Source organism: Oncorhynchus keta, chromosome 19 (genome assembly GCF_023373465.1).
Source record: "Oncorhynchus keta strain PuntledgeMale-10-30-2019 chromosome 19, Oket_V2, whole genome shotgun sequence".
Classification (NCBI taxonomy): Eukaryota; Metazoa; Chordata; class Actinopteri; order Salmoniformes; family Salmonidae; genus Oncorhynchus; species Oncorhynchus keta.
Window position 1 is genome coordinate 11,388,550 of NC_068439.1, and position 25,212 is coordinate 11,413,761.

General features: G+C 46.3%; 1 protein-coding gene and 1 long non-coding RNA gene across 16 annotated transcripts in view; both read right to left on the reverse strand.

Annotated features, from left to right (window-relative positions):
* LOC118382029 (putative uncharacterized protein DDB_G0271982) overlaps nt 1-12,604 on the reverse strand; it is a 63,876-nt gene extending 51,272 nt beyond the window's left edge. Inside the window, exon 1 of the mRNA XM_052469443.1 lies at nt 12,188-12,604. Within this exon, the coding sequence (XP_052325403.1) occupies nt 12,188-12,247 (60 nt within the window). The 5' untranslated portion in view covers nt 12,248-12,604. The remainder of the gene's footprint in view (nt 1-12,187) is intronic.
* A 9,093-nt stretch (nt 12,605-21,697) lies between these two features.
* LOC127909197 (uncharacterized) lies at nt 21,698-23,781 on the reverse strand. Of its 15 annotated transcripts, none has more exons than XR_008070169.1 (4): nt 23,154-23,318; nt 22,798-23,109; nt 22,441-22,493; nt 21,698-21,937 (listed from the first exon to the last, which is right to left on the reverse strand). It is a non-coding gene; the product is annotated as an uncharacterized LOC127909197 (long non-coding RNA). The 15 variants fall into 15 exon arrangements; XR_008070170.1 differs by lacking the exon at nt 22,441-22,493 and adding an exon at nt 22,494-22,546; XR_008070168.1 differs by having other exon boundaries at nt 22,441-22,546.
* Between the last annotated feature and the right edge of the window lie 1,431 nt (nt 23,782-25,212).

Consider the following 25,212-nt stretch of genomic DNA (forward strand, 5'->3'; position numbering starts at 1 on the left):
AGAAATGTGTCCATTTACCTCCAGAAATGTGTCCATTTACCTCCAGAAATGTGTCCATTTACCTCTAGAAATGTGTCCATTTACCTCTAGAAATGTGTCCATTTACCTCTAGAAATGTGTCCATTTACCTCCAGAAATGTGTCCATTTACCTCTAGAAATGTGTCCATTTACCTCCAGAAATGTGTCCATTTACCTCTAGAAATGTGTCCATTTACCTCCAGAAATGTGTCCATTTACCTCCAGAAATGTGTCCATTTACCTCCAGAAATGTGTCCATTTACCTCTAGAAATGTGTCCATTTACCTCTAGAAATGTGTCCATTTACCTCCAGAAATGTGTCCATTTACCTCTAGAAATGTGTCCATTTACCTCTAGAAATGTGTCCATTTACCAGTAGAAATGTGTCCATTTACCAGTAGAAATGTGTCCATTTACCAGTAGAAATGTGTCCATTTACCTCTAGAAATGTGTCCATTTACCTCCAGAAATGTGTCCATTTACCTCTAGAAATGTGTCCATTTACCTCCAGAAATGTGTCCATCATCCACTGAAGTAGCTAGCAAGTTTACTAGCTAGCGACAGGTGTTGCCTTGGTAACAAAACAAACAGACTTGCTAGTTTAGCTGACCAAACCATCGGTTCTAGCATGCTATTATGACAATCGAATTCAACAATGCTAATAACGTTTTCAATTTTACTTTGCTTTCAAAAGCAGCACAAAACATTTAACATGTAAGAATGAACTAAAGCCATCGAATTCTACCGATATACCGTGCATTAAATATACCGTGCATTGATATTTACCTGATAATAAGGAATTTACCTCGACCACGCCCACAAATTGTGGAAAACAAAGATTCTTTCCTATTGACCCTCATTGTAAAAGAGCCGACATCATCGTCTACCCAGTGTCCAAGTAGTCTACATGTCGCTATGTTTGTGGAAAACATTTCATCACAGGTCAGACTTTTAACTTGTTTAGTACAGGGCCTTTGTAACTCCACTCATTACTTGTAGCTGTACAGTCCGTTGGTTTGTGTTGTTGTGTTCTTGGCTAGCTTAATGTTGTGGTCGGTAGCTAGCTTAGCACTGTTGACGTTGAGACTGGTGTTTTGCGGGTACTATTTAATGAAGCTGCCAGTTGAGGACTTGTGAGGCGTCTGTTTCTCAAACTAGACACTCTAATGTACTTGTCCTCTTGCTCAGTTGTGCACCAGGGCTTCCCACTCCTCTTTCTATTCTGGTTAGGGCCAGTTTGCGCTGTTCTGTGAAGGAGTAATACACAGCGTTGTACAAGATCTTCAGTTTCTCACATGGAATAGCCTTCATTTCTCAGAACAAGAATCAAATCAAATCAAATTGATTTATATAGCCCTTTGTACATCAACTGATATCTCAAAGTGCTGTACAGAAACCCAGCCTAATAAAACCCCTGACGAGTTTCAGAAGAAAGTCCTTTGTTTCTGGCTGGTATGTGTATGTACGTATATATATATACATTTACCCCTCTCCCCCCCCAAACAATATATATATTTACCCAAAAAATATATGAGGGATAGGAAATTATGCTGACAATTACATTGATGGATGGAAGCTACAATCTAGCCACAATTTTAAAACTGATCTACCCCCTAAAACATAAAAACAATATAAAAACAACAGAGACTGTGGTTCCACCTAATTCCACCTCTTTAGTGGAAGGTTCTGGTGACCTGCAGCATACTGTATTTAGCACGCTATATGACAGTACATACACCTGACATATAGTAACATAGACAACACAGTAGGTGATATCTGTATCTACAAGCACACGGTAATCTGTGTTCAGACGGGATATGACCGTCCAGACGTGATCCTTCTCTAGTAAGGAAGGAGGGAGAGGTGAGACATATGTACTGAGGGAGAGCTAGATTGACAATGAGAGATGTAAATATGGAGGGAGGGAGGGAGGGAGGGAGGGAGGGAGGGAGGGAGGGGAGGGAGGGAGGGAGGGAGGGAAAGAGACGGTGATAGCATGTGCTTCTGACCTCGTTCACTCCTCTGTCGGTAGACTGGCTAAATTATTCAAAAACACACGTGCATACTGACACACACAACACTGCGTTCCGCACAGAAAGACCCCCCTCCTCAGACGAAGCTCCAAGGCCGGATCTATAAATACACACTTCCTGTGTCCAGCACATAACCCCACGACATATCAACACACACACACACAAACACACACACACTGCTGGGGAGCTGAATTCCAGAATTCCCAACAGGGCGGATTGGATTTCTGGTAGCATGACCACGCCCATCCGGTCCCCTCCTTAACCTAATCACCAGGATTGCTACGGAAACGACAGTCTGTCTATCTGTCTGTCTGTCTGTCTGTCTGTCTGTCTGTCTGTCTGTCTGCCTGCCTGCCTGCCTATCTGTCTGTCTGTCTGTCTGCCTGTCTGCCTGCCTGCCTGCCTGCCTGTCTGTCTGTCTGTCTGTCTGTCTGCCTGCCTGCCTGCCTGCCTGTCTGTCTGCCTGCCTGCCTGCCTGCCTGCCTGCCTGCCTGCCTGCCTGTCTGTCTGTCTGTCTGTCTGCCTGCCTGCCTGCCTGCCTGTCTGTCTGTCTGTCTGTCTGTCTGTCTGTCTGTCTGTCTGTCTGCCTGCCTGCCTGCCTGTCTGTCTGTCTGTCTGTCTGTCTGTCTGTCTGTCTGTCTGTCTGTCTGTCTGTCTGTCTCTATCAGGCTAATATACTTTATTATTTGAAACCTGTATGTTTTATTTTATATTACCTTGCTTCAAAGTAGCCTATAGGAAAAACCCGACCATGGAAACGCGGAGGGAATCATTTTAGGGTTTCAAATTTGGGGAAGCGTAACAATTTATCCTACAATTTATTTCTACCTTTCTGAGTGCCAGTTATTATTTTCATCCCTATTCCCTTCCGCTAGTCTCACACCCTATCTCCTTTCCTCATCCCCTAGTCTCACACCCTATCTCCTTTCCCCATTCCCTAGTCTCACACCCTATCTCCTTTCCCCATCCCCTAGTCTCACACCCTATCTCCTTTCCCCATCCCCTAGTCTCACACCCTATCTCCTTTCCTCATCCCCTAGTCTCACACCCTATCTCCTTTCCCCATCCCCTAGTCTCACACCCTATCTCCTTTCCCCATCCCCTAGTCTCACACCCTATCTCCTTTCCCCATCCCCTAGTCTCACACCCTATCTCCTTTCCCCATCCCCTACTCTCACACCCTATCTCCTTTCCCCATCCCCTAGTCTCACACCCTATCTCCTTTCCCCATCCCCTAGTCTCACACCCTATCTCCTTTCCCCATCCCCTAGTCTCACACCCGATCTCCTTTCCCCATCCCCTAGTCTCACACCCTATCAAAACAAAAGTACTCTTTTCTCTGTATATATCAATGACGTCGCTCTTGCTGCAGGTGATTCCTTGATCCACCTCTACGCAGACGACACCATTCTGTATACATCTGGCCCTTCTTTGGACACTGTGTTAACAAACCTCCAAACGAGCTTCAATGCCATACAACACTCCTCAACTGCTCATAAACACTAGTAAAACTAAACGCATGCTCTTCAACCGTTCGCTGCCCGCACCTGCCTGCCCGACTAGCATCACTACTCTAGACGGTTCTGACTTAGAATATGTGGACAACTAAAACTACCTAGGTGTCTGGCTAGACTGTAAACTCTCCTTCCAGACCCATATTAATCTCCAATCCAAAATTAAATATAAAAATCGGTTTCCTATTTCGTAACAAAACCTACATCACTCACGCTGCCAAACATACCCTAGTAAAACTGACTATCCTACCGATCCTTGACTTCGGCGATGTCATTTACAAAATAGCCTCCAACACTCTACTCAGCAAACTGGATGCAGTCTATCACAGTGCCACCCATTTTGTCACCAAAGCCTCATATGCCACCCACCACTGCGACCTGTACGCTCTAGTCGGCTGGCCCCCGCTACATATTTGTCGCCAAACCCACTGGCTGCAGGTCATCTATAAATCTTTGCTAGGTAAAGCTCCGCCTTATCTCAGCTCACTGGTCACCATAACAACACCCACCAGTAGCACGCGCTCCAGCAGGTATATCTCACTGGTCATCCCCAAAGTCCTTTGGCCGCCTTTCCTTCCAGTTCTCTGCTGCCAATGACTGGAACGAATTGCAAAAATCGCTGAAATTGGACTTATATCCCCCTCACCAACTTTAAGCATCACTTATCTGAGCAGCTTACCGATCGCTGCAGCTGTACACAGCCCATCTGTAAATAACCCACCCAACTACCTACATCATCCCCATATTGTTTTTATTTACTTTTTATTTGCTATTTTGGACACCAGTATTTCTACTTGCACATCATCATCTGCACATCTATCACTCCAGTGTTAATTTTATAAATTGTAATTACTTCTCTACTATGACATATTTATTGCCTTAATTTCTTACTCCATTTGCACAAACTGTATATACATTTTTCTCTTGTATTATTGACTGTACGTTTATACTACGTGTTGTTGTTTGTGTTACACTGCTTTGCTTTATCTTGGCCAGGTCACAGTTGTAAATGAGAACTTGCCTACCTGGTTTAATAAAGGTGAAATAAAAAAATTAAAAATCTCAGAGTCTCGCACCCAATCCATTATTTTTGGCCGGCTAAGGAGTATTGGGGTCTCTGAGGGGCCTTTGGCCTGGTTTGCTAACTACCTCTCTCAAAGAGTGTAGTGTGTAAAATCAGAACATCTGCTGTCTCAGCCACTGGCTGTCACCAAGGAAGTACCCAAAGGCTCGATGCTAGGCCCCACGCTCTTCTCAATTTACATCAACAACATAGCTCAGGCAGTAGGAAGCTCTCTAATCCATTTAAATGCAGATGATACAGTCTCATAATCCGCTGACCCCTCCCTGGATTTTGTGTTAAATGCTCTACAACAAAGCTTTCTTTGTGTCCAACAAGCTTTCTCTGCCCTTAACCTTGTTCTGAACACCTCCAAAACAAAAGTTAGTATGGATTCCTAAATTGCCTCAGACTTACACCCTATCCCCTTCGTAGTCTCACACCCTATCCCCTTCCACCTAGTCTCACACCCTATCCCCTTCGCCCTAGTCTCACACCCTATCCCCTTCCCCCTAGTCTCACACCCTATCCCCTTCCCCTAGTCTCACACCCTATCCCCTTCCCCTATCCTTTTCCCCCTAGTCTCACACCCTATCCCCTTCCCCCTAGTCTCAAACTCTATCCCCTTCCCCCTAGTCTCACACCCTATCCCCTTCCCCCTAGTCTCACACTCTATCCCCTTCCCGCGAGTCTCACACCCTATCCCCTTCCCCCTAGTCTCACACTCTATCCCCTTCCCCCTAGTCTCACACCCTACCCCCTTCCCCATAGTCTCACACTCTATCCCCTTCCCCCTATTCTCACACTCTATCCCCTTCCCCCTAGTCTCACACTCTCCCCTTCCCCCTAGTCTCACACCCTATCCCGTTCCCCCTAGTCTCACACTCTATCCCCTTCCTCTATCCCCTTCCCCCTAGTCTCACACCCTATCCCCTTCCCCCTAGTCTCACACCCTATCCCCTTCCCCCTAGTCTCACACTCTATCCCCTTCCCCCCTAGTCTCACACTCTATCCCTTCCCCTAGTCTCACACCCTATCCCCTTCCCCCTAGTCTCACACTCTATCCCCTTCCCCCTAGTCTCACACTCTATCCCCTTCCCCCTAGTCTCACACCCTATCCCCTTCCCCCTAGTCTCACACCCTATCCCCTTCCCCCAAGTCTCACACCCTATCCCCTTCCCCCTAGTCTCACACTCTATCCCCTTCCCCTATCCCCTTCCCCCTAGTCTCACACCCTATCCCCTTCCCCCAAGTCTCACACTCTATCCCCTTCCCCCTAGTCTCACACCCTATCCCCTTCCCCCTAGTCTCACACCCTATCCCCTTCCCCCTAGTCTCACACCCTATCCCCTTCCCCCTAGTCTCACACTCTATCCCCTTCCCCTATCCCCTCCCCCCTAGTCTCACACCCTATCCCCTTCCCCCTAGTCTCACACCCTATCCCCTTCCCCCTAGTCTCACACTCTATCCCCTTCCCCCTAGTCTCACACTCTATCCCCTTCCCCCTAGTCTCACACTCTTTCCCCTTCCCCTAGTCTCACACTCTATCCCCTTCCCCCTAGTCTCACACCCTATCCCCATCGTAGTCTCACACCCTATCCCCTTCCACCTAGTCTCACACCCTATCCCCTTCGCCCTAGTCTCACACCCTATCCCCTTCCCCCTAGTCTCACACCCTATCCCCTTCCCCCTAGTCTCACACCCTATCCCCTTCCCCCTAGTCTCACACTCTATCCCCTTCCCCTATCCCCTTCCCCCTAGTCTCACACCCTATCCCCTTCCCCCTAGTCTCACACTCTGTCCCCTTCCCCCTAGTCTCACACCCTATTCCCTTCGTAGTCTCACACCCTATCCCCTTCGTAGTCTCACACCCTATCCCCTTCCACCTAGTCTCACACCCTATCCCCTTCGCCCTAGTCTCACACCCTATCCCCTTCCCCTAGTCTCACACCCTATCCCCTTCCCCTAGTCTCACACCCTATCCCTTCCCCCCTAGTCTCACACTATATCCCCTTCCCCTAGTCTCACACCCTATCCCCTTCCCCTAGTCTCACACTCTATCCCCTTCCCCTAGTCTCACACTCTATCCCCTTCCCCTAGTCTCACCCTATCCCTTCCCCCTAGTCTCACACCCTATCCCCTTCCCCTCTAGTCTCACACTATCCCCTTCCCCCTAGTCTCACACTCTATCCCCTTCCCCCTAGTCTCACACTCTATCCCCTTCTCCCTAGTCTCACACTCTATCCCCTTCCCCTAGTCTCACACCCTATCCCCTTCCCCTAGTCTCACACCCTATCCCCTTCCCCTAGTCTCACACCCTATCCCCTTCCCCCTAGTCTCACACCCTATCCCCTTCCCCCTAGTCTCACACTCTATCCCCTTCCCCCTAATCTCACACTCTATCCCCTTCCCCCTCTTCTCACACTCTATCCCCTTCCCCCTAGTCTCACACTCTATCCCCTTCCCTATCCCCTTCCCCCTAGGCTCACACTCTATCCCTTCCCCTCGTCTCACACTCTATCCCCTTCCCCTAGTCTCACACCCTATCCCCTTCCCTATCCCCTCCCCTAGTCTCACACTCTATCCCTTCCCCTATCCCCTTCCCCCTAGTCTCACACTCTATACCCTTCCCCTAGTCTCACACTCTATCCCCTTCCCTATCCCCTCCCCTAGTTTCACACTCTATCCCCTTCCCTATCCCCTTCCCCTAGTCTCACACTCTATCCCCTTTCCCCCGAGTCTCACACTCTATCCTTCCCCTATCCCCTCCCCTAGTCTGTTTTATTTCAGTATTAATTAGGTCTGAAATAACTGGCTCGGTGTAGGTAACATGGTGATGTCATACCTTCACTAAGCATATAGGAGAAGAGACATTATACTGGTGTTTATCCTGGACCTTGGGGTCCACCTGACCAGACAGTCCACCCTATGTTTTCCAGCCCTGCACTATCACACCTGATTCAACAAAACACTTTAACACCAAACTTTTGGTTAGTTGCCTCAGGTGTGACAGGTCAGTGTAGGTATGGAACAAAGAAGTGGACTGTCTGTCTGGTGGTCCCTTAGGAGGGGTTTGGGAAAGACTGGTTCCACCTATTCAGAGCTGTTATATGTTACTACTACAACCGGAGTAAGGGAAGCCATGGGGGAGGAGCTAGACTAGGGGGAGGAGCTCGACTAGAGGTAGAGAGTAGGGTGGAGCCATCATCACTACTTGTTCTCAGGCCAGGCTCAATAGACTTAGACACACAAACACACACACACAATAACATAACATGCCATACCAGACCAGTCAAAAGTTTGGACACAACCCATTCAAGGGTTTTTCTTTATTTTTACTATTTTCTACATTGTAGAATAATAGTGAAGACATCAAAACTATGAAATAACACATATGGAATCATGTAGTAACCAAGAAAGTGTTAAACAAATCTAAATATCTTTTATATTTGAGATTCTTCAAAGTAGCCACCCTTTGCCTTGATGACAGCTTTGCACACTCTTGGCATTCTCTCAAACAGCTTCATGAGGAATGCTTTTCCAACAGTCTTGAAGGAGTTCCCACATATGCTGAGCACTTGTTGGCTGCTTTTCCTTCACTCCTTCACTCTTTTTAAAAATTGATTTCACCTTTATTTAACCAGGTAGACTAGTTGACAACAAGTTCTCATTTACATCTGCGACCTGGCCAAGATAAAGCATAGCAATTCGACACATACAACAACAAAGTTACACATTGAATAAACAAAACATAGTCAATAATACAGTAGAACAAAAGAAAACAAAAAGTCTATATACAGTGAGTGCAAATGAGGTAAGATAAGGGAGGTAAGGCAATAAATAGGCCATGGTGGCGAAGTAATTACAATATACCAATTAAACACTGGAATGGTAGATGTGCAGAAGATGAATGTGCAAGTAGAGATACTGGGTTGCAAAGGAGCAAGATAAATAAATACAGTATGGGGATGAGGTAGGTAGTTAGATGGGCTGTTTACAGATGGGCTATGTACAGGTGCAGTGATCTATGAGCTGCTCTGACAGCTGGCGCTTAAAGCTAGTGAGGGAGATATGAGTCTCAGGCTTCAGAGATTTTTGCAGTTTGTTCCAGTCATTGGCAGCAGAGAACTGGAAGGAAAGGTGGCCAAAGGAAGAGTTGGCTTTGGTCGTGACAAGTGAGATATACCTGCTGGACCGCGTGCTATGAGTGGGTGCTATGGTAACCAGTGAGCTGAGATAAGGCGGGGCTTTACCTAGCAGAGACTTGTGGATAACCTGTAGCCAGTGTGTTTGGCGACGAGTATGAAGCGAGGGCCAACCAACGAGAGCGTACAGGTCGCAATGGTGGGTAGTATATGGGGCTTTGGTGACAAAACGGATGGCACTGTCATAGACTGCATCCAATTTGCTGAGTAGAATGTTGGAGGCTATTTTATAGATGACATCACCGAAGTCGAGATACAGGTGTGCCAAGGAAGTAGCGTCATACCAAAGAAGAATCGAGGCTGTAATCTCTGCCAAAGTACTGAGTAAAGGGTCTGAATAATTTATCTTTAATACATTGGAGAGAAAAAAATGGAATCTGTTTTTTGCTATGTCATTATGGGGTATTGTGATGTCATTGTGGGGTATTGTGATGTCATTATGGAGTATTGTGTGTAGATTGATGATGTATTTATAAAATCCATTTTAGATTAAGGCTGTAATGTACCTACCTATATGTAGAAAATGTCAAAAAAGTCTGAATGCACTGTACATACAGACCTACATATATACCTACTGTATGGTATAACAGACCTACATATATACCTACTGTATGGTATAACAGAGCTCCAAATATGAACTGAGAGATGTTTTATTTCCCAGCCCTGTTCATTTTATTGTTTATTTCACTTTTGTTTATTATCTACTTCACTTGCTTTGGCAATGTTAACATAGGTTTTCCATACCAATAAAACCCTTTGAATTTAATTGAATTGAGAGGAGAGACACAGAGACAGCAGCAAGATGTGTGACCTGTTGCCATGAGAAAAGGGCAACCAGTGAAGAACAAACACCATTGGAAATACAACCCATATTTATGTTTATTTATTTTCCCGTTTGTACTTTAACTATTTACACATCATTACAACATTGTATATAGACATAATGACATTTGAAATGTCTTTATTCTTTTGGAACTTCTGTGAGTGTAATGTTTACTGTTAATTTCTTATTGTTTATTATCTACTTCACTTGCTTTGGCAATGTTAGCACATGTTTCCCATGCCAATAAAGCCCCTTACAATGAAATGAAATTGAATTGCAATAGAGAGACTGCCCTTAAAGAGTGAGAGGGACCCACTTCCTGTGTCAAATTGCCTCTGACATTCCACACACTCTCTCTATCCCCCTCTCTCTCTCACTATTTTCTCCTCCCTCCTTTGCTCTCTATGGGGGCTTTGTCTACTATTTCAGGCACAAGAAACTGATTCATTCCCCGAACCAAACATGATCCTCAAAACACCCAACTCCTCTTTTCTCTCTCTCACACACACACCATAAAAGTGCTCTCTCGTTTCATACACGCCACAAAAAAGCTAGCACACAAACCCTGGCAGACACACACACACACATAGAGACTCTGTGGGAAAATCAGGCTTCATCTAAAACCCTGGTACGAATAGATAGAGGCGCACACACACACACACACACACACACACACACACACACACACACACACACACACACACACACACACACACAGAGAGAGTCTCTGTGGGATGCAGCAGATGTATGTGGGAAAATCTGTCTTCATCTAAACTTACACGGCAGGAAATGAAATCACAGCCTCATATCATAGGAAATAAATACCAACACAGACCATGCACTGAGGATTGAACCAGGACACACACACACACACACACACACACACACACACACACACACACACACACACACACACACACACACACACACACACACACACACACACACACACACGACCTGTCAGTCACTAGAGGCAGCAAAAGATCAGAGCAAGTATGCCAATCTGTGTGTGAGTGCCTTTTGAAGTGTGTATGTCAGTGTCCCCAGGGCTGTCTGGGGTTACTGAGCATTCCGGAGACCACTGATGTGTGTGTGATGTTACCTGTGCCAGCATGAGACACACCTGCATCCATCTGTGCGATTTTCTATGACTCTGTGTGTGCGTGTGCGTGTGTGTGTGTGTGCGCGTGTGCGTGTGCGTGTGCGTGTGTGTGTGTGTGTGTGTGTGTGTGTGTGTGTGTGTGTGTGTGTGTGTGTGTGTGTGTGTGTGTGTGTGTGTGTGTGTGTGTGTGTGTCTGTGTGTGTGTGTGTGTGTGTGTGTCTCATCAGGGTCAGATTAGAGGGAGGCAGATCTTTGGAGGCCAACAGCACCAACTGACCCAGTATGTGCCTATTGGAGAATCTCTATTGCATCCTCTCTCCTTCTCAAAACAACAAAGTTACACATTCTGTTTTTATTTTACCTTTATTTAACCAGGCAAGTCAATTAAGAACAAATTCTTATTTTCAATGACGGCCTAGGAACAGTGGGTTAACTGCCTTGTTCTGGGGCAGAATAACAGATTTGTACCATGTCAGCTTGGGGATTCTATCTAGAAACCTTTGCTGTGTGTGACCTCTATAATAGGAGGTAGAGATACAGAATTATATGTTTAGGCAATTGTGTGTTTTACCATTTTAAGACAATAGCACTTTTGCACCCAATATGGACTGTGGGCGATATGACGACTTGTGCTATCCTTCTAAGACCACAACGATCTCTTCTGGTATGGAGGATAAATTAGCACGGAGCTGGTGAGGAGGTGCTGGAGCACCGGTTGGTTCCAGGAGACTCAAGCATTCCTAACAGTTCGCTTCGTCGCGATTCCCGATGACATCATTCCCATCCATCGCGCACCGCATGGCGTTTCCCCTGCCCCACCCCTTCTTCACACCCCCCGGTTACCGGAGAAGCCCCGGGGTCTCTCACCCATCCTCAAAGGACAGGCCCCCGTTTACTCCAGGCCGGCCCTCACCTCAGTATCTGAGAGACACCCACATCCGTACATATACACAGGGTAACCAATCGAAACCCTACCGCAGGAGCCTCAAAGGCTCGAGCTGAATTACCGGGGATGGATGTGAGTTAGCGAAGCAGACGCCACAAGAGCAGTTCACCGAACAGCCCATAATAACCTCGATCAGAACGGACCCCAGTGTCTGAGACACAAAGACCCGGGAGAGAAACGGGAGTCACGGGCGTCACGGGCGGCTCGCGACCAAATATGGGTCGAGTCCAAGATTTACTACCGACCACTATGCCCCCATAGACCACCGAGCAGCACACACACACACACACACACACACACACACACACACAGACTGCTACCTTATTAACCACGAGCAACACACATGTCAAAGTCATAGCCTATCAATACCTTATGCTATGGAAACCTAGATGCCGGTTTTCCCAGTCCATCGAAGTGATTAATCGGTAGAAATGGAACAATACTTCAATAGAATACACAAAGGACCCGGCAGTCTCGTTCCTTACCAGCGCGGAGTGACCGAGCAGCGCCGCGATGAGCGCCACGAAACAAGGCGGCAGCTTCATGCTGTGGCCGGGGGCGCTAGCCTTCACGGGGAAAACAAAAGCGCTTCTCTCCTCTCCGTATTCGGTAGGCAGTAGTCTCCAACTTCAGAGCGGACCACCCCTCCTCGCGAACATCCGTCTGGTGTTTTATTAATCCGTCTCGGTAAAACTAAACCCGCGTGTGTCCTCTCTGGTAATGGAACCAGGTTTAAAACGATGGGAGATTCCTTCTTCCTGCAAGAGAGCCCCTATTGTCTTTATTTCCTTTAGTCCCTCTCTTTTGGACTTTATGTGCTCGAGACCTGATAGATGTACTACCAGGAGACGCCAGCCCTATGCTCTCTGATGTTCCGTTTGGCAACGCGCGTCGGCCTGGGAGAGGGTTTTTTCACTATAGTTACCCCAGCCACAAAGTTTAAATGGTCAATATCGTAAAACTACACGAAAACAAAAATGTGCTTTTTTGGCCTTAATTTAAGGTTAGTGTTCGGCATAAGGTTCGCAGTGTGGTGATGTTTAAAAGAACCCATTTAAGAGTAACTGTAGAAATAGGCGGGGTTCATGACTTTGTGGCTGTGGTAACTAGGGACGGCCTGGGAGAGTCAGTATGGGAGGAGGTTGTGTGTGTGTGTGTGTGTGTGTGTGTGTGTGTGTGTGTGTGTGTGTGTGTGTGTGTGTGTGTGTGTGTGTGTGTATGTATTGGGGGGGTCTCCTCTGGTGGGCGAGGCGAGGTGCCCCCTGCAGCCCCAAATAGGCACCCTCAGGCTGTTCCATCACCGCCCCTGACACACACCTCCCAACGAAACCCCAACCAGGGCGGAGGTAGGGAACCATACCACACTGCAGGGGACATTGGACGCAGCGCCAGGCGGTTATAGGGGGCGTGTCTATGTTCACTGGGTCTCGGGTGTGCCCAAGACCCCCAGACCATCTGGCTACTGGCCCCGTTTTCCAACCGAACAATAATAACCCGAGTCAGAGGACTTTCATACCAACATATCAACTAATTCTAGTCAAAACTGGGTTGCGTTCAGTAGCCTATACCACCTTTTTTTTTTTTTTTTTTTAACGTTCAACAATTTGAATTTGCCCAATGAAGGAAGGTATGTTGCCTGTACTCTACCTTTGAATGATGACCCAGATGGATCTCTTTTCCCATTCCATCATATTGAGGTGAACTGACATTAGCCTATCATTATTAGGCTTATTGGGAATGTAAGGGTACATTCCCATGAGACCTCCCCCTCTCCAGCCATTTTGTGTCACCTGTCCTTTGAACACAGAACAGTTTAGCAAAGGAAGGACAGGAGGCAGAGGACACTTTCTATTGAAACACAACTCTGATAAATCAACAGATTGTCTACAGGAGTGTCTTTTGATTTAATGGTTTGGTTAAATATTTACCAAATAGTTGTACAAATGACCAATTAAAAATAAAAAAATAGGCCTATTAGAAAACAGCACAATTAGTCCTATACAAAGTCTTTCCAGATTCCCTTACCCTAATATAAAGTAGCCTCATGTCTGGAATTGTTGGTGGTTTTCCCCTCCAAATGGTCTTTTGACCAATCAAATCAGCTCTTTTAATTGGGCAAAAGATCAGAATTGGTCTGCCTGAAAAAAAAAATCCCTTCTTGGAGTACAATAAAACTCAACTATTGTATAGGCTTATTAGCTAGATCTGTTTTTATCGTGATAGGATAATTAAATCACTCTGCAGTGTAGCCTATTGGTTAGAGCGTTGGACAAGTAACTGAAAGTTTGCAAGATCGATTCCTCCGGGCTGACAAGGTAAAAATATGTCGTTCTGCTCCTGAACAAGGTAGTTAACCCACTGTTCCTAGGCCATCATTAAAAATAAGATTTTTTTCTTAACTGACTTGCCTAGTTAAATAACTCTTAAAATGATCAGACCAATCAATCATTTGAGCTAATGAATCAGCCTAATGTCACTAGCTGGTAACTGCATATCACAATCATTTGATACAACCGCTGCCTTTAACCAGGGAGATGACTGAATATAAACAGTGTAGTTATTCCTCCGCAAGGCAATCAAACAAGCTAGCGTCAGTATAGAGACAAAGTAGAGTCGAAATTCAACGACTCAGACAGGTATGAGGTATGTGGCAGGGTCTACAGTCAATCACGGATTACAAAAAGAAAACCAGCCCAGTCGCGGACCGGGATGTCTTGCTCCCAGACAGACTAAACAACTTCTTTGCTCGCTTTGAGGACAAGCCTGGGAGAGGCTGACACAGCCCAAAACCTGCGGACTTTCCTTCACTGCAGCCGACGTGAGTAAAACGTGTTAACCATCGCAAGGCTGCAGGCCCAGACGGCATCCCCAGCGGCGTGCTCAGAGCATGGGCAGACCAGCTGGCTGGTGTGTTTACGGACATAATCAATCCCTATCCCAGTCTGCTGGTCCCACATGCTTCAAGAGGGGCCATCATTGTTCCTGTTCCCAAGAAAGCTAAGGTAACTGAGCTAAACGACTACCGCCCCGTAGCACTCACTTCCATCATCATGAAGTGCTTTGAGAGACTAATCAAGGACCATATCACCTCCACCTAGACCCACTCCAATTTGCTTACCACCCCAAAGGTCCACAGACAACGCAATCGCAACCACACTGCACACGGCCCTAACCCATCTGGACAAGAGGAATACCTATGTGAGAATGATGTTCATCGACTACAGCTCAGCATTTAACACCATAGTACCCTCCAAACTCGTCATTAAGCTCGAGATCCCAGGTCTCTACCCCACTCTGTGCAACTGGGTCCTGGACTTCCTGACGGGCCACCCCCAGGTGGTGGGGTAGGTAACAACATCTCCACACCGCTGTTCCTCAACACTGGGGCCCCACAAGGGTGCGTTCTGAGCCCTCTCCTGTACTCCGTTCACCCACGACTGCGTGGTCATGCACGCCTCCAACTCAATCATCAAGTTTGCAGACGACACTACAGTGGTAGGCTTGATTACCAACAACGACGAGACGGCCTACAGGGAGGAGGTGAGGGCCCTTGGAGTGTGATGTCAGGAAAATAACCTCACACTCAACAGCAACAAAACAAAGGAGATGGTCGTGGACTTCAGGAAACCGCAGAGGGAGCACCCCCCTATCCACATCGACGGGACAGTAGTGGAGAGGGTAGTAAGTTTTAAGTTCCTCGGCGTACACATCACGGACAAACTTAATTGGTCCACCCACACAGACAGCGTGGTGAAGAAGGCGCAGCAGCGCCTCTTCAACCTCAGGAGGCTGAAGAAATTTGGCTTGTCACCAAAAACACTCACAAACATTTACAGATGCACAATCGAGACCATCCTGTCGGGCTGTATCACCGCCTGGTACGGCAACTGCTCCTCCGTGTAGAACCGTAAGGCTCTCAGAGGGTAGTGAGGTCTGCACAACGCATCACTGGGGGCAAACTACCTGCCCTCCAGGACACCTACACCACCCGATGTCACAGGAAGGCCATAAAGATCATCAAGGACAACAACCACCCGAGCCACTGCCTGTTCACCCTGCTATCATCCAGAAGGCGAGGTCAGTACAGGTGCATCAAAGCTGGGACCGAGAGACTGAAAAACAGCTTCTATCTCAAGGCCATCAGACTGTTAAACAGCCACCACTAACATTTAGTGGCTGCTGCCAACACACTGACTCAACTCCAGCCACTTTAATAATGGGAATTGATGGAAAAATGTATGTAAAAAATGTATTACTAGCCACTTTAAACAATGCCACTTAATATGTTTACATACCCTACATTACTCATCTCATATGTATATACTGTACTCTATACCATCTACTGCATCTTGCCTATGCCGTTCTGTACCATCACTCATTCATATATCTTTATGTACATATTCTTCATCCCTTTACACTTGTGTGTGTGTATAATGTAGTTGTTGTGAAATTGTTAGGTTAGATTACTCGTTGGTTATTACTGCATTGTCAGAACATTTCGTTACACTCACATTAACATCTGCTAACCATGTGTATGTGACCAATAACATATGCTAACCATGTGTATGTGACCAATAACATCTGCTAACCATGTGTATGTGACCATTAACATCTGCTAACCATGTGTATGTGACCAATAACATCTGCTAACCATGTGTATGTGACCAATAACATCTGCTAACCATGTGTATGTGACCATTAACATCTGCTAACCATGTGTATGTGACCAATAACATCTGCTAACCATGTGTATGTGACCATTAACATCTGCTAACCATGTGTATGTGACCATTAACATCTGCTAACCATGTGTATGTGTAACATCTGCTAACCATGTGTATGTGACCAATAACATCTGCTAACCATGTGTATGTGACCATTAACATCTGCGAACCATGTGTATGTGACCATTAACATCTACTAACCATGTGTATGTGACCATTAACATCTGCTAACCATGTGTAAGTGACCATTAACATCTACTAACCATGTGTATGTGACCATTAACATCTGCTAACCATGTGTATGTGACCATTAACATCTGCTAACCATGTGTAAGTGACCATTAACATCTACTAACCATGTGACCATTAACATCTGCTAACCATGTGTATGTGACCATTAACATCTGCTAACCATGTGTATGTGACCATTAACATCTGCTAACCATGTATGTGACCAATAACATCTGCTAACCATGTGTATGTGACCAATAACATCTGCTAACCATGTGTATGTGACAAATAACTTTTCCCCAAAACCTTTCCTGGGCCCACCCCTGGGTGCATGTTTTGGATTTTGCCCGAGCACTACACAGCTGATTCAAAGAATCAAAGCTTGGCGAGTTGGCTATTTCAATCTGTTTTACGCTTGGGCAAAAAAACAACCCCGTACAACCCCGGGGGGTGTAAATCTTTCCTCAGTAAAACACTTATCTTACCAGTACTGATTTTAAGGTGATAAGTGATTCTGCACTCTCAGATGTAGTGAGGATGATTATCAACTACTCTGTGTTACCTACTACTTTATGTGTTACCCAACATAAAATCAACTACTCTGTGTGTTACCCAACATAAATCAACTACTCTGTGTGATACCCAACATAAATCAACTACTCTGTGTGTGTTACCCAACATAAATCAACTACTCTCTGTGTGTTACCCAACATAAATCAACTACTCTGTGTGTGTTACCCAACATAAAATCAACTACTCTGTGTTACCCAACATAAATCAACTACTCTGTGTGTTACCCAACATAAATCAACTACTCTGTGTGTTACCCCAACATAAATCAACTACTCTGTGTGTTACCCAACATAAATCAACTGCTCTGTGTTACCCAACATAAATCAACTACTCTGTGTGTGTTACCCAACATAAAATCAACTACTCTGTGTGTTACCCAACATAAATCAACTACTCTGTGTGATACCCAACATAAATCAACTACTCTGTGTGTGTTACCCAACATAAATCAACTACTCTCTGTGTGTTACCCAACATAAATCAACTACTCTGTGTGTGTTACCCAACATAAAATCAACTACTCTGTGTTACCCAACATAAATCAACTACTCTGTGTGTGTTACCCAACATAAATCAACTACTCTGTGTGTGTTACCCAACATAAATCAACTACTCTGTGTGTGTTACCCAACATAAATCAACTACTCTGTGTGTTACCCAACATAAATCAACTACTCTGTGTGTGTTACCCAACATAAATCAACTACTCTGTGTGTGTTACCCAACATAAATCAACTACTCTGTGTGTGTTACCCAACATAAATCAACTACTCTGTGTGTTACCCAACATAAATCAACTACTCTGTGTGTTACCCAACATAAAATCAACTACTCTGTGTGCTACCCAACATAAATCAACTACTCTGTGTGTGTTACCCAACATAAATCAACTACTCTGTTTGTGTTACCCAACATAAATCAACTACTCTGTGTGTTACCCAACATAAATCAACTACTCTGTGTGTTACCCAACATAAATCAACTACTCTGTGTGTTACCCAACATAAAATCAACTACTCTGTGTGTTACCCAACATAAAATCAACTACTCTGTGTGTTACCCAACATAAATCAACTACTCTGTGTGTGTTACCCAACATAAATCAACTACTCTGTGTGTTACCCAACATAAATCAACTACGCTGTGTGTGTCACCCAACATAAATCAACTACTCTGTGTGTGTTACCCAACATAAATCAACTACTCTGTGTGTTACCCAACATAAATCAACTACTCTGTGTGTGTCACCCAACATAAATCAACTACTCTGTGTGTTACCCAACATAAATCAACTACTCTGTGTGTGTTACCCAACATAAAATCAACTACTCTGTGTTACCCAACATAAATCACTACTCTGTGTGTTACCCACATAAATCAACTACTCTGTGTGTTACCCAACATAAATCAACTACTCTGTGTGTTACCCAACATAAATCAACTGCTCTGTGTGTTACCCAACATAAATCAACTACTCTGTGTGTGTTACCCAACATAAAATCAACTACTCTGTGTGTTACCCAACATAAATCAACTACTCTGTGTGATACCCAACATAAATCAACTACTCTGTGTGTGTTACCCAACATAAATCAACTACTCTGTGTGTTACCCAACATAAATCAACTACTCTGTGTGTTACCCAACATAAATCAACTACTCTGTGTTACCCAACATAAATCAACTACTCTGTGTGTTACCCAACATAAATCAACTACTCTGTGTGTGTTACCCAACATAAATCAACTACTCTCTGTGTGTTACCCAACATAAATCAACTACTCTGTGTGTGTTACCCAACATAAAATCAACTACTCTGTGTTACCCAACATAAATCAACTACTCTGTGTGTGTTACCCAACATAAATCAACTACTCTGTGTGTGTTACCCAACATAAATCAACTACTCTGTGTGTGTTACCCAACATAAATCAACTACTCTGTGTGTTACCCAACATAAATCAACTACTCTGTGTGTTACCCAACATAAATCAACTACTCTGTGTGTTACCCAACATAAATCAACTACTCTGTGTGTGTTACCCAACATAAAATCAACTACTCTGTGTGTTACCCAACATAAAATCAACTACTCTGTGTGTTACCCAACATAAATCAACTACTCTGTGTGTTACCCAACATAAATCAACTACTCTGTGTGTTACCCAACATAAATCAACTACTCTGTGTGTGTTACCCAACATAAAATCAACTACTCTGTGTGTTACCCAACATAAAATCAACTACTCTGTGTGTTACCCAACATAAATCAACTACTCTGTGTGTTACCCAACATAAATCAACTACTCTGTGTGTGTCACCCAACATAAATCAACTACTCTGTGTTACCCAACATAAATCATCAAAAAAACACTCCAAAACAGTTTTTTTGTGTTCAGTTTTGTTTCAAAATAAAAAATAATCACACATCATTGTTTAGAGACAATCTACAACAGGAGATACAAAAAAAATAGTTGTCCAGGCAACAAGCACACACAGGTTTCTGTTAGAACTATACACATTATGGTTACAGAAGATGCTCCTATTCAGATACACAAGGCTCGCCACTTCAAAATGTACATGCCGCTGCCCACCGCAATAGTCCTGGTTACGGACGGCGAGACAGGCGACGCCCGGCCTTTACCGGGGCACATTATGATACATCACTTTTACAGGACTATTATTAAAAGGTACACCACGCTGCTGCCGTCTTTTGTACAACCCACGGTTTCACTGTACGCTGAGGAGGCAGAGGGGTTCGAGGTAGACTCAGCCATACGGCACGGTACACAGCGGAGCTACTTCCTGCTTCCAGTAACAACACAAGTCATATATTATATCCCGAGACCGCCATGACCGCTCTTCTCAATGTGGGCGTCACGCATCAAGAGAGGAACCAATAGTGGTAGTCTTGGCAGATATGAAATAGGCCGTTGTTGATGTCTGCAAGCCGGGAAGTCGCCCCCGTGTATATGACATCATATCACTGAGTCAACCTTTAAACTCATCGCCCCCACCCCATCCATTACCCTTAGACAAGGGGAAAGCATTCCTAGAAAATATCTAAAAATACAAAAACACAAGCAGACTGCTAACAGTGTGTCCTGTGGTGGCGGTTACAACCCCCAAAATTACACTGTAAAACATCTCACGTGTGTTCTGTAATGTTTTGACTGCTACAGAACAGGCGGAAACCCAGTGTCACTATCAGCTGTTGACGCTTCAGTCAGATGCCATGTCTCACTCTCTGCAATTTAAATAGACTTGTGTAAAAAATAAAATAAATAATAAAAGAGTCGCTTCACTACTGACATGTTGGTGTACCATGTCTCGTTGACTTCAGTGTTAACTGTGATGGTCGTTTAGTAAACGGACAGGGAGCGTTTGCAGTGTAGTTCGGTGGATGGGGTTGAGGTGGTGAGTTCTGTTGTTGAGGTGGTGAGTTCTGTTGTTGAGGTGGTGAGTTCTGTTGTTAAGGTGGTGAGTTCTGTTGTTAAGGTGGTGAGTTCTGTTGTTAAGGTGGTGAGTTCTGTTGTTAAGGTGGTGAGTTCTGTTGTTAAGGTGGTGAGTTCTGTTGTTAAGGTGGTGAGTTCTGTTGTTAAGGTGGTGAGTTCTGTTGTTAAGGTGGTGAGTTCTGTTGTTAAGGTGGTGAGTTCTGTTGTTAAGGTGGTGAGTTCTGTTGTTAAGGTGGTGAGTTCTGTTAAGGTGGGGGGGGGGGTGCTTTGTACAAGTACTACACAGTATAGAAAGGACTTTTCAAAACCAAAATTTGATATTACAATTTACAATATACAACAACTCATATGTCACAAACAAGTAGGTGAGAATATGCATCGAAATGCACAAGAGTGAGTTTTTTAAACGTTTTGTTTTTATATATAGATATACATGTATATATATATATCGTCTGATACAAAAAGGGTGGTAAATCACTTTTTACATTACAAGGGTTTACAAATGTACAATTATACAGTCAGAAATGTGTTCACTACTAAGATACATTATAGATAGTCAACATCAAAAACAGAAAACTAAAATAAAAATTATATTTATATATATGCAAAGTTCTACACCAAGTATACACGCACTATATATATATATATATATATATATATATATATATATATATATATATATATATAGATAGAAGCAGGACTGGAAACTAACCTCCCATGTTAAATGACTTGCTGGTAAGCACATGGCTTGTGTGTTTGTGTATGGGACTATGGTTTGGTACTCAGTCAAATTAAATACGTTCCATCCCATACTAGCGATACGACACAGAACTGTGTTTGCCACAGCAGTAGCAAAAAGTGAAATGATTCTAGTTTATCCAAAAGACGAATAAAGAAAATCAAAAACAGGGGAGAAGGAACGAAGGGTGGGGACGTATCTCACCTCCCCTGCCTCCCTCCCTCCAGCAGGGTAGGGATGAATCTCACCTCCCCTGCCTCCCCTCCCCAGCAGGGTAGGGATGAATCTCACCTCCCCCTGCCTCCTCCCTCCAGCAGGGTAGGGATGAATCTCACCTCCCCCTGCCTCCTCCCTCCAGCAGGGTAGGGATGAATCTCACCTCCCCCTGCCTCCTCCCTCCAGCAGGGTAGGGATGAATCTCACCTCCCCCTCCCTCCCCTCCCTCCAGCAGGGTAGGGATGAATCTCACCTCCCCCTGCCTCCTCCCTGCAGCAGGGTAGGGATGAATCTCACCTCCCCTCCCTCCTCCCTCCAGCAGGGTAGGGATGAATCTCACCTCCCCCTGCCTCCCCTCCCTCCTCCCTCCAGCAGGGTAGGGATGAATCTCACCTCCCCCTGCCTCCCCTCCCTCCTCCCTCCAGCAGGGTAGGGATGAATCTCACCTCCCCCTGCCTCCCCTCCCTCCTCCCTCCAGCAGGGTAGGGATGAATCTCACCTCCCCTGCCTCCCCTCCCTCCTCCCTGCAGCAGGGTAGGGATGAATCTCACCTCCCACTGCCTCCCTCCCTGCCTCCCTCCCTCCAGCAGGGTAGGGATGAATCTCACCTCCCCCTGCCTCCTCCCTGCAGCAGGGTAGGGATGAATCTCACCTCCCCCTGCCTCCTCCCTGCAGCAGGGTAGGGATGTATCTCACCTCCCCTGCCTCCCTCCCTCCTCCCAGCAGCAGGGTAGGGATGAATCTCACCTCCCCCTGCCTCCCCTCCCTCCTCCCTCCAGCAGGGTAGGGATGAATCTCACCTCCCCCTGCCTCCCCTCCCTCCTCCCTGCAGCAGGGTAGGGATGAATCTCACCTCCCCCTGCCTCCCCTCCCTCCTCCCTGCAGCAGGGTAGGGATGAATCTCACCTCCCCTGCCTCCCTCCTCCCTGCAGCAGGGTAGGGATGAATCTCACCTTCCCCCTGCCTCCCCTCCCTCCTCCCTGCAGCAGGGTAGGGATGAATCTCACCTCCCCCTGCCTCCTCCCTGCAGCAGGGTAGGGATGTATCTCACCTCCCCCTGCCTCCCCTCCCTCCTCCCAGCAGCAGGGTAGGGATGAATCTCACCTCCCCCTGCCTCCCCTCCCTCCTCCCAGCAGCAGGGTAGGGATATATCTCACCTCCCCCTGCCTCCTCCCTGCAGCAGGGTAGGGATGTATCTCACCTCCCCCTCCTTCCCTCCTCCCTGCAGCAGGTTAGGGATATATCTCACCTCCCCCTGCCTCCTCCCTGCAGCAGGGTAGGGATATATCTCACCTCCCACTGCCTCCTCCCTGCAGCAGGGTAGGGATATATCTCACCTCCCCCTGCCTCCTCCCTGCAGCAGGGTAGGGATATATCTCACCTCCCCCTGCCTCCTCCCTGCAGCAGGGTAGGGATATATCTCACCTCCCACTGCCTCCTCCCTGCAGCAGGGTAGGGATGTATCTCACCTCCCCCTGCCTCCCCCCTGCAGCAGGGTAGGGATGTATCTCACCTCCCCCTGCCTCCCCCCTGCAGCAGGGTAGGGATATATCTCACCTCCCCCTGCCTCCTCCCTGCAGCAGGTTAGGGATATATCTCACCTCCCCCTGCCTCCTCCCTGCAGCAGGGTAGGGATGTATCTCACCTCCCCCTGCCTCCCCCCTGCAGCAGGGTAGGGATATATCTCACCTCCCCCTGCCTCCTCCCTGCAGCAGGTTAGGGATATATCTCACCTCCCCCTGCCTCCTCCCTGCAGCAGGGTAGGGATATATCTCACCTCCCCTCCCTCCTCCCTGCAGCAGGGTAGGGATATATCTCACCTCCCCCTCCTTCCCTCCTCCGTGCAGCAGGGTAGGGATATATCTCACCTCCCCCTCCTTCCCTCCTCCCTGCAGCAGGGTAGGGATATATCTCACCTCCCCCTCCTTGCCTCCTCCCTGCAGCAGGGTAGGGATGTATCTCACCTCCCCCTCCTTCCCTCCTCCCTGCAGCAGGGTAGGGCTTGGTTGGGAGACGGGCTAAAACTAACCAAGGCTTCCTGTTTAGACACAGGCTCATACCAATGGGTTACCATGGCGATAAGAGTGGGACGGGGGAAAAGGAGGGGTTGGAGTAGGCAAAGAGGGTTCTACATGTCATTGGGGGGGGGTATGTATAGGGCAGCAGTTTACATGATCTCATTAGGAGGGAAAAGAGGGGGGTATAGGGTTTAGACCATCGGGTGGTAGGAAATAATAGGTTGTGTGTGGGTAGTAGTTAACATGTTATTTTTCATGTAGGGTATAGGGGGGTTATGGTATAAAATACGTGACATTCCAATACAACGTCAGCTGTACACAGAGGGTCGGACATGTTGAATCACCACCATTCCTCCACCAACCCAGCAGGTGATGTACTGAGCCCGTCCCGCGTTCCCGTCCCGCGTTCCCGTTGGCCCGTCTTGTCCTCAAGTGTTAAGGTGTGGAAAAGGGTAGAAGGTTTACATGATGCCGTTGGGAGGGCCACAGAGAGGGCCCAGGTCCACTCCATTCTTCATGTAGTATTTCTCCAGCTTGGCCAGGATGTGTTTTCCATATGTATACTTCCTCAGAGTGGAGACGTGGGGCCGGATCTGAGGGGGGGAGAGATGGCCAGACAGAAATAAGTACCATCTCTCACACACAAACTCATGCTCCCTTCAAACAAGGGTTAAAATATAGATTGAATGTCTTGTAGCACTCTGGAATGATCAGAAGTCATTCATAAAACAGATGACGTTTGGCAAACTGAGGAATCGTTGCGTTAAGACAAATCTGATTATGTAAATGGGAACCTGGTTAATTCAGGAAAACTGTCAAATCCCTGAAGGGTTCTACTTCCTCCTCTCTGCCACAACAAATCAATTCAGACGCTGGCCTGAATTGTCATCATTGATGCATTTAAGTCCCCATTTTATTTCAGCGTGCTCTCTCGAAAGTACTTCTAGGCCTATTCACAATGCTATTGGGCTGGATGCTGATAGGGGGAAACATGCTGAATGATCATAGAAATGATAGTCAAAGCTTTTCTTTTAGGCAATTTAGAGAGAAAAAAATAAGTCCTGGATGCTTTGCTAGCAATAGACAACATGAAATCTACAGGGGATGACCAATTAGATCCGGGGATGCTTAAGTGGGCGGCGCCCATCATTGCTGACCAATTAGATCCCCGGGCTGCTTAAGTGGGCGGCGCCCACCATTGCTGACCAATTAGATCCCCGGGCTGCTTAAGTGGGTGGCGCCCATCATTGCTGACCAATTAGATCCCCGGGCTGCTTAAGTGGGCGGCGCCCATCATTGTTGGTTCAGAAAATATTCCAAAAGTATGGAAATTAGCTTGTGCTGCCACTCCATAAGGGTAGTGAGCTTAATAATGAATCGCCCCATTTCAAGGCTTCCTTGTCTAGCTAGCTAAGATGTACCTGAGAAATGCATTTGAATGTAAACCAATCAGGGTTTAGGCCTGGGCACAGCACCATTACAGCAACCACTTTAGTGATTTAACTAGGCAAGTCAGTTAAGAACAAGTTCTTATTTACAAATTGTCCAAAACTA